Source organism: Trichomycterus rosablanca, chromosome 4, assembly GCF_030014385.1.
Source record: "Trichomycterus rosablanca isolate fTriRos1 chromosome 4, fTriRos1.hap1, whole genome shotgun sequence".
NCBI classification, from domain to species: Eukaryota; Metazoa; Chordata; class Actinopteri; order Siluriformes; family Trichomycteridae; genus Trichomycterus; species Trichomycterus rosablanca.
The window spans coordinates 42,502,358-42,513,359 of NC_085991.1; the positions used below are offsets into that span (position 1 = coordinate 42,502,358).

General features: G+C 34.3%; 1 protein-coding gene across 1 annotated transcript; it reads right to left on the bottom strand.

Annotated features, from left to right (window-relative positions):
- Window positions 1–1,238: 1,238 nt before the first annotated feature.
- btr09 (bloodthirsty-related gene family, member 9) lies at window positions 1,239–8,203 on the bottom strand. Its single transcript, XM_062993591.1, has 8 exons — window positions 8,191–8,203; window positions 4,734–5,263; window positions 4,525–4,620; window positions 4,260–4,424; window positions 3,963–4,113; window positions 2,230–2,256; window positions 2,030–2,137; window positions 1,239–1,768 (listed from the first exon to the last, which is right to left on the bottom strand). The coding sequence occupies exons 1-8, from the start codon at window positions 8,201–8,203 to the stop codon at window positions 1,239–1,241; spliced, it is 1,620 nt and encodes a 539-aa protein (XP_062849661.1).
- Between the last annotated feature and the right edge of the window lie 2,799 nt (window positions 8,204–11,002).

The following is an 11,002-nucleotide window of genomic DNA, read 5'->3' on the forward strand; positions in this document are numbered from 1 at the left end:
AGAAAATATCCTACATTACTAATCTATACCACTACTACTGATAATAATAATAGCATGTGCATAAAATCAGCCACATAACAAACACCAGTGTGTTTACCTGCTTGTTTATTAGAATATTTAACTTATTACTTAGATTCATGGACTGGAGTGAAGTCGGTTCAGCCAAATCATCTGAGTCCACGGTGTTTTTAGTGAGTCTGCTCACTCCCCTTGTGTATTTAACAGCAGCTAGTCAGAGAAACTCATAGGATCCAGGTTAATTGAGACCTGGGACTCGTGATTCCTGATTCAGTACGAAGATTCAAATCATTCAGGAACCGCCCAGCTCTAGTTTACAGATGAGTGCAGAGGGGCACCGTCATGGCCTTCTATACCCTCAGAGAAGGTCTAAGCTATTCCAAAAATAATATTTTAAAAGTGAGCAGTTCTATTTCTATTTTATCATAATTTGACAATTAAAATTTAAACAAAAACAAATCTAAGCAAATAAATCTTTCATACTTGCCAATTAAATTTTTGTTTAAATGTGAACTATTAAATTAGAGAAGACCTTTTGTCTGTTTATCAGAATTTTCCCGCCTCTGCTCTTGCTGAGAAGAATGTTATTGGTGGATTTACAGCGGGTCAAGAAATAGTAATTCAATAAGAGACCCTTTTCAAATGACAGTACAAGTGACCAATTATATCATCCCTAGTATCGCTAACTTTATCACAAGTTTTACCTGCTGTATTTTTGAAAAGATTTTGGAAGCACCTCTGGTGTGTCTGTTATGCGTTTTGAACCAGTTCCTGGCTAAACTTAATTGTTGCTTCCTAAATGTTGCACTACTTTAAGAGAGGACACAGTAAGCTAGGTTGGTTTTTTCAGATGAGGGAAGTGAGGGTCAGAGGGTCAAGGTTTAACAGTCATGGTTAAGAGTCTATTGAATGAGAGGTGGGCTTAAGAAGTAAACAAACTATTAAAACCAAGTGAGCTTTAAAACGTCAGTAAGCGTGATATCAGCATGATACAGTTTACAGACATTATACATTACAAGTAATATGTTATTCTTACCAGTTGTGTTTATATACATATTTATTACTGTACATGTTGTCAATTTTCAGTTTAATTTGTATGCATGTCTGCTCAGCTATAGTTTTTTTGCATGTCTGCTCAGCTATAAGACACAAGTTTTCAATATAGACTATAGATAAAATAAACTGGAGAAAAATCATCTCACTGCAGTAAGACTTTTATATTAATTCAGTATGATTAGAGGTGCAGTGTTTCCTTTCTCATTTAATTCGGGACTGAAAAATGGATAAAGTGTTTTAGTGAAAGACTGACCAGAAAATGAGTAGATAAGAGAACGAGTGTCTGCATTATAAAAGGCAACCAGACTCTCCTCATAATCCACAAACACCCCCACCTTCTCTGGTTTCTTTCTCAGGGTGAGGAGGACAGAGGGACCAGCAAAAGCCGTGTACCCACCCCGATCTCTGAGACCCAAAGTCCAATATCCATTCTTAGGAGTCAAAAAAATCGGGCCCTTTCTGTTAATGTTCTTACTGGCCACTCCTAAAACCCACTTAGTCTTCCCACTGACTTGCACTTCAAAATAAAATCTTCCAGAGTTAAAACCTTGTTTTCCGAGAACACAGGGACTTTTAGCAAACCTCTTTGGTGTGTAAGGAAGCTCCTGCCAGTTGTTGCCTTGTGCTACTTGTTTTCTGTCTTGAGACAGGATAAGTGCAGGGTGAGCCGTATCAGGATCCAGAGTAATATTCACTAAAAAGTGAAACGATTAATTTTAGAAAAAAGAAATTCACTCAAAAATTAAAAGTCTTATAAAGATTTATACACTGATTTAAATTAAGGATATTTTCTGTATGTGTAGTGATAAATAGTCAGGGTATGTGTCATGAGGGTGCAAGTATGTAACACTGCAAGATTAACATGCAAATTAATGAGTGAAGATAGTGAGATTGATGGATTCCCACCTTCCCTCCAAAATGTAATTAGTATAAATGAATATCAATAATGTTGTACCTGCATATGACTGGATCTTCATCTCATTTTCCACTAATGTAAGTATCAGAAACAGCAGCATCATTAGCAGCAGCAAAAATGGCCAGTGTTTGTTAAACCAACTACATTCTGAAATCAGACAAAAAGACAAAACTGTCAAAAGAAGCCCTGAAATATCCTGAAGTTACATTTTTAAAAAAAGGTTTCATTGACCACTGTACCTCCTGCCTTTTGCTGGCTTTTCTGTTCTATAAATACAAAATGAAATCAACAATGCATTGTTAAACAAGTATTTCTAAAAAATGTATGATTATAAATTATTATTATACTATTCTGTACACTTACTGAGCACTTTATTAGGAATACTTATCTTAATTGTGTATTAATTGGTCATTGTATGTGCTACATCTACAGTATAGATCAGTGGTGGGCAAACTATGGCCCGTTAGGCTGTTTAATCCAGCCCGCTGAGTATTTACAAAATTGTCCTAAAATTGTCCGTATGAACTGTTTCCACTAAATGGCACACGCCAAACACGTCCTTTGCTAAAGCCGAGTCTATCTGGTCTACACACAGATATTCATTCGTCACATTTGCCATCGCACTGAGCCCTACTACCCCTCTGAAGTAGTTATCACGCCAGCGTGATCTAGCCACTTGGCTGGTTTAAAACGTCACACATAAACCATTAACTTATGTTGACAGTTCTGCTTCAAACGCTGCATTGGTTTTGTTTAGATGGCGGTACATTAAGTAGACACAAAGATAAAAAAAAAAAAAAAATCACATTCATGCATGTGTAATCATGCACATAATGGGATGAGTCTGGCGTTTCATTTATATTCATTTATTTTTTATCACAAAAATTAATTAGTTTCAAACCCCCACCCGGCCCGTCAGTCTATTTTTAAAACCCAGTGTGGCCCTTGAGACGAAAAGTTTGCCCACCCCTGGTATAGATACACTTTATTGGTTCACAATAACTTACTGTAGTCCATCTGCCATAGCCTATTACCCCCTTTACCCTATAAATGAATTAAAATAGAACAAAGGACCTCCACCTACCATAAATTATTTGGGTGACAGATAATTCCTAGCACTGCAATGACTAACAGGGAAATGATATTGTAGAGGTGTGTACTGGTATGAATGCATCAGGTGCAGCAGTGTTGTGGATTTTCAAATACTGTTTACACTAACTGGCCTCTATATTAGAAACACAAACTCTGATAATACTCTGACTTGTAGTGTACAGTTTACAGACTAGAGCTGTTTAGGGCAGTGATAGCTCAGTGGTTAAGGTACTGGACTAGTAAACAGAAGGTTGCCGGTTCAAGCACCACCAAGTTGCCACTGTTGGGTCCCTGAGCAAGGCCCTTAACCCTCAACTGCTCATCGTGTTCAGATCATTGTGTAAGTCGCTTTGGATAAAAGCGTCTGCTAAATGCTGTAAATGTAATGTAAATGTTTTATGCATGATGTGTTAATAATCGTCTAGGCTTTTATCAGCTGACACTTTCTGATCATGTGATGCACAACTTTAATTTTTTTGACTAGAGCTTGGTTCTCTTCCCAGCATTACATTTACATTTACATTTCATTTACATTTTACATGTACATTTTACATTTACATTGCGGGGCTTGAACCGGCAACCTTCTGTTTACTAGTCCAGTACCTTAACCACTGAGCTATCACTGGCCCACACTCAGATGCTTTAAAATCTCAACAACACTGAAACACCTGATCATATGTTAGTGTCACTGTGGTGCTGAGAATGGTCCAACACTCAAATGACATTGATGGATGAGCGAGAGATTCACAAAGGGACACATCTATCTGTCAAACTAAATATCCATCTATAGACACATATATCTGTCTATCTTATCAAGAGATTTGGACCATGCCAAATCTAAAGTGCAGTATTTACAGCTTTTGTGTTGGTGTTGACTTACCTAACTTTTCAATTTCCTTATTCATGTTGTTGTTGATTGTTTTCTGGAGCTGGGACAGTGTTTTCCTTACAGTCTCCCCTGTAAAATCAATCTTAGTATTGATCTCAGTCCAGTTCTTGTTGTGTGGGAAGCTGCACATGGATGGATAAATCTACAGTAAAGCAGGAAAGAGGAGATTTTACTCAGCACATTGCTGCAGCGCACAATGACTGAAAGAGAGACATTAACCTGCATTTTTGGAAGCACATTTTCAGCATTTAAGAGGTGTTTCAGTTGAAAATTTTTCCTTTCTAGTACAGTCATTTCCTGCTCCAGCTCTTCAATAAGTCCTTTAGCCTGTCTCTCTGCTTCATTCTGCATCTCCTCTATCTTGTTGAGCATCTCATCCTGCTTTTCCTCAATTGAATTAATTAAGGCATTGAAGACTTCATTGCCGTGAGAAATCTGTTCCTCTTTGCTTTTCTAAAGAAATAAATCACAGATTAACAGTCTCTAACAGCACAAAACACAGTATGGCATATGCATCTTATGTAACATATGCAACAAAAAAGTTGAGACCCACTTTGCAGCGCTCTAGTGAGCACTTGATATCCTCCGTTTTCTCTATTCTGTCCTGGATCATTTGCTGTATTTCTTTTTGGGTTGTCTTCAACTGAACCTGTGAACAGAAATGATTTTAATATACATTTTTAGATTTTGTTACTGCTTGTGATTAATGAATATTCAAAATGCATTTATTAAATAATTTAAAGAAATAATTGAAATGATCACCTTTAGTTTATCACTCGCCTCCTCTATAGGAACAGTGTTGTGATTCTTATGGTCGGTTACAGGGCAGAACAGACAAACACATGTCTCGTCGTCTTTACAGAACAGCATTAGAGGTCTCTTATGTTTTTGGCAGATGTAATCCTGAAGGTTCTCCTCAGGATCTATTTGTTTGTGATTTTTAAGGTTTGGCTGATAATTATGAGACTCCAAATGAGATGCACATAAAGACAGACCACAATCCAGACAGGATTTCAAGGCCTTTAGCTTTGCTCCAGTACAGGCATCACAAATAATTTCTGGCTTGTCAAAACCACTTTTCTTGAAGTTTTCTGCAACATCTCTCAGTGTTGTGTTAATGTTGAGTTTTGGTTTCTTGGTAAATGTCTGGTTACACAGTGGACAATAACAACGTTGACTGGTCTCCCAGCACTGTGTAAGGCAGCTCTTGCAAGAGTTGTGTCCACATGGTGTGGTGACTGGATCGATAAACACTTCCAGACAGATGGAGCACAGCAGCTGCTCACGGGTAACTATTTTTAAGAAGTGTTGAAGGAAAGATGTCAAATAGAACCATTTACTTGGACTGTTTTGTATAATTAACAATCATTTACTGTGGAAAAGCATTAAAACTGACTGTAAACTACAGTAAGATACAACAGAAATAGACATTTTGGCAACAGAAACTTAAGGTGGGTTTGGTGTGAAAAAAGATCGTTGTACAAAAATCAATGTAATCTTATTGTTAATTGTGGTGAATGATGTGTGATGAGGGCTGCTTATTGATCCCGAATGTTCCAGGACATGTGCACATGGATAAAAATCATAAAGATAGTAAGCAAGCAGCATTTGCCGAAAAACTTCAAACAGTTCATGATTTGACCTTGGAGCAGGACAAGGGTTCATGACATATGTCCAAAATGGTTTGATGATTACAGGATCTTGTCTTTGTCAGTGACATCCAAGTCTCTTGACCTAAATCAACAAGAGAGCATTTAGAAGCCTATAGAACTTAAGAGGATTCTGTATTGAGGATTGCTCTCAAATTCCTTGCTCTGTAATGCAGTCTTTAGTGTCTTTATCAGACATTATAAAAGAAGACTCGGTGCCATGATTTTAGCAAATTAAAGTTGTGCTGTATGTATATTAAGTGCAACAGTATGAAGGTAGCTAGGGGCTGGTCAATTTTTGCTGCATGCATTCAGTTTAAAACACTGATGCTCGCCTACAAAAGCCAAAAATGGACCAGCCCCAAGCTACCTTCAAGGTCTAATCAAAGCCTGCTTGGTACCACACAACCTCTGAGCCACTAGTCTCGCTCAACTTGATCCTCTATCCAGGACTTTCATGTACCAGACTACTCTTACTGAACACTAAAGTTAAGTTGTTCACAGAGAAAGATTTAAGTACATTTTTTGAAAACATTAAAAAGGTTGTAGTTGGGGAAGTTGTAGTCTAGTGGTTAAGGTACTGGACTAGTAATCAGAAGGTTGCCAGTTCAAGCCTCACCTCTGCCTGGTTGCAGCTGTTGGGCCCTTGAGCAAGGCCCTTAACCCTCAATTGCTTAGATTGTATACTGTCACAACTGTAAGTCACTTTGGATGAAAGCATCTGCTAAATGCCGAAAATGTTATACAAGTATTTAATACAACAAATATGGACCAAATATGGACAGTGTGCTCCAGAATTTCTGTCACGTTTTGTAAAGATGAAAGTCTCATGTAATAAAATTATTTGAGGTTATTTTTTTTTTTTAATATTGCAATTATAAGATACTGCTGCACTTAATTCACTTACAGCACAACCACAATTTGCTAAAATCATGGCACTGAGTCTTCTTTTATAATGTCTGATAAAGACACTAAAGACTGCATTACAGAGCAAGGAATTTGAGAGCAATCCTCAATACAGAATCCTCTTAAGTTCTATAGGCTTCTAAATGCTCTCTTGTTGATTTAGGTCAAGAGACTTGGATGTCACTGACAAAGACAAGATCCTGTTATCATCAAACCATTTTGGACATATGTCATGAACCCTTGTCCTGCTGGAAGGTCAAATCATGAGCTGTTTGAAGTTTTTCGGCAAATGCTGCTCGCTTACTATCTTTATGATTTTTATCCATGTGCACATGTCCTGGAACATTCTGGATCAATAAGCAGCCCTTATCACACATCATTAACCACAATTAACAATAAGATTACATTAATTTTTGTACAACGATCTTTTTTCACACCAAACCCACCTTAAGTTTCTGTTGCCAACATGTCTATTTCTGTTTTATTGTACTATCAAAACCCTTTAAAACTTAAAATTATAGTTGTCTCATGAACTTAAACAGCTAATACACTATATGGCCAAAATTATGTGAACACCTGTATAGCTTGTTCCTACATCCTATTTCAAAACCATGGGCATGGAGTTTGCCCCTTTCTGCTATATTAGCAAACTCATTTCTGGAAAGGCTTTTCAAACATTTTTGACATGTATGTCTGTGTGAATTTATGCTCATTCAGTCTAGGAAAAAAGTGAGGTTAGGCAATCATGTTGCATGAGTAAGCATGATATGCAATCAACATTCCAACATCCAAACGATTATAAATGGTGTTAATGTTAGAGGTCTGTGCAGACCACTGGAGTTTTTTTTAACACCAAAGTCATCATATCACATCTTTATGAACCTTGCTTTGTGAACTAGGACACAAACATGCTGGAACAGATAATTACTTTTCCCAAACTGTTGCAGCAAAGTTGAAATCACATGATTTATTTTATACACCTATTAGTAATTGACATGTCTGAAACTTAATAACTGGAAGAGTGTTCTATATACTTTTGACCACTTAGTGTAGTATGTTGAAATAAAGGTGTTGTCTGATTGTTTTTTTTTTAAACCTGCTTACTTCAAATCTTTTGCACACCTTCAACTGAAATCATAGGGATTTCTCACTGTCTGATTTATGAATGTCAAAACACCTTGGTTTCATTTCATTTGGGAATTTTTAAAACTCTCCCATGTTTACAAATATTTACAGGTAATTTCTAATACAACTACAGTAAAACAGAAAGTAATAAATGATTACTTAAGAGTTCCAAATACTTTTGACACATTATTTTATTTGTGTGAGGTTATGTAAATTATAGATAATTATGATGTGTGCATATTTCAGGTCATCAGATCAAGACTAGTATTTACAGTATATACACACACAAACATATCTATGTATTAGACAAGTCTGTGCTACTCTTTAAAATTTTACACTTTTGATCCCATCTGTTAATAACTTGAATCAATTACGTCAGAGCACTAAAATATTCTCAACACTGAACTATGAAAAGCACTTCATTGTTTAATCCGTAATCTAGTTTAACAAAAATAAACAAACAGTAATATAAGTTAAGTTTAAGTTAATTAATTAACGGCTAACATTTTCTGCTAGTGTATAATCTCTGAAACACTTACATAGTTTAGCCATGTTGCTCCTTCTGCCTTTTATTGGTTGTGCTAATTAATGTTCTGTCTCCTTCCTCTGCTTCTAAAGAAAGTTTACATAAACAGTAGTGATGCCTTTAATCTAGAATAATCATCGTCTTTTAAATGTGTTTGATTCAATGTAAAATTGAAATTAAAACTAAACACTAGACGTTCTGCAACCAAAACTTACTAAAATACAGATAACATGTAAAAACATTTGTGTTTTCATTTGTCTTTCAACATTTGTTAGATCGAAGCACTAGTTTAGTGTGAGGAACTGTAGTCAGAGAGAGTATTCATTTTACCAGTGATGTTACACAGTAAGCATTTGAGAATTTTGAAATTAGTTTTAACTGATTAATAATAAACAAATTAATACAATTATAATTGAACCACAAAGTAATCTATAAACAGAAACTAATAAATCGGTTTTAAAACTGTAGGAAGTATACATATCTTTTTCCTCTTTGTCTTTTGTTTGGAAGGTTAGAATTGCTTGAGTTTATTCTCCAGACTAATTTACGAAATATTCATTACTTACAGTCAGCGTTCATTGTACCAAAAAATGAATCCTGGTTGATGTGAACTCTCTCAGTGATTCAGTTTTACTTTCACCTACCCGTTCTAATTTAGAATCACTGTTTTAATCACTTCCTATTGGTGGACTAAGTAAAGTTGGGTGTGGTTCTCTAATTTGTCACAATGCTGTTTTGAACACATTAAAGGTAAAAAACGCTGATTAAATTATTAATTCAGAATTTCATAAATCAAATATACAATCAGCTGATTATTTGAACCCTTGGCAAAAATCTACGTACCGCAGCATCTACCAGCTGTATTAACCATAAATATTTACATTTACGGCATTTAGCAGACGCTTTTTTTATCCAAAGCGGACTTACAGTTATGACTGAACACAATTTTGAGCAATTGAGGGTTAAGGGCCTTGCTCAGGGTCCCAACAGTGGCAACTTGGTGGTGGTGGTGGGGCTTGAACCGGCAACCTTTTGATTACTAGTCCAGTACCTTAACCACTGAGCTATCACCTCCCTATTATGTTGTTAACAATTGTCAGGTCTAAACTTTTGGACAGGGCTTTAATTAATCTAAATCGTTTGAGAAAAGGGAAAACAAACATCACAAACATTTCTATCACAAACATTTCAGCATATTTCATTCTCTTTTCAAGAGCTTGAGATAAAAATAAAATCATTTTAGTAAACTAAAATATACTGCAATGAAATCAAAACTATTTTTATTTTTTGTTTAAAAATTAATTTGTAAGACCGTGAAGAACTGCAGATGTCAGGAAGGGTTTATTCCAGTATGTTACACAACTAGCTATTTCTCCCTGTTTATTGTTTATAACCAGAAGTCGAACTAGTTTTGGCTCGGCCTTAACAAAACACCTTGCTGTTATTTTCGGTACTTTCCAAAACGGTAAAGTTAGTTTTATATTCGACATTCGTTTAACATTCGCTATTCCGATCTATATAAATGGTTGAAAAAACACCTGACACCTATTTAATTCTTGCACAGATTAAAGTACACAACATACTACAAAAACTATTTAATAATAATTTTTAGGTTAAATGTATTTATTTAAAGAAAGATTAAAATGAAACCGCTGATCAAGCGCCAAGTTCAGCTAACGCGTTAGGGAGCGTCATCAAACTAACAGAAAAACGTAGGAAACATTTACTCTGCACTTATTACAGAGAAATAAATCCATTAAAGTCTTGTAATGAATTAATGGATTCATGTCAATCTATTTTTTATAAACACGAATTAATGTATCTCACAACCTACAAACCTTGTTTTATAGATGATACCTTTATTTTTATTTAGTTTTAATTTAGAATTAAGATCAATAAATCCATGATATTTTGATATTAAACTCTGATATGATTTAATATAATAAACACAAACTATTTTTAATATATACATATTAATGTCCCTCACATAATACAAAAGTTGTTTTTAAAATAATACTTTTATTGTTATTTTATTTTAATTTATAGTTGAATCAGTAAACCCATAATACTTTTATATTGTAACTAAAGAAATCTATTAAACTCTTACATGATTTAATATAATAAACCCAAACTATTTTAATATACACATATTAATGTCCCTCACATCCTACAAACATTGTTTTTTAAATAATACTTTTATTTTTATTTTATTTTTATTTATACTTAAGATCAATGAATACATAATAAGTGAGTATAAGAGATAAATCTATTAAACTCTTACATGATTTAATATAATAATCCCAAACTATTTATTTTAATTTAAAGTTAAGTTCAGTAAATCCATAAGACTTTTATATTGGAACTAAAGAAATCTATTAAACTCTGATATTATTTAATATAATAAACCCAAACTAGTTAGTGTCCATCACATCATACAAACCTTGTTTTATAGATACTGCTTTTATTTTTTAAATTTTAATTTATAGTTAAGATCATTAAATCCAAAATAATGTGTACAAAAGATAAATTTATTAAGTATGGATTTTTTGATCATGACTATAATTTAAAATAAAATAACAATAAAAACAGTATCCTAAAGCGTTTGTAGGATGTGAGAGACATTAATATGTAATTAATAAAAATAGTTTGACTTTATTATATTAAATTATATCAGAGTTTAATATATTTAACTCTTATACACACTGATTATGGATTTAATATTATGGATTTTAACTATAAATTAAAAAAAAAAAATATATATAAGCAGTATCTGGCCAGTGATAGCTCAGTGGTTAAGGTACTGGGCTTGTAAACAGAAGGTTGCC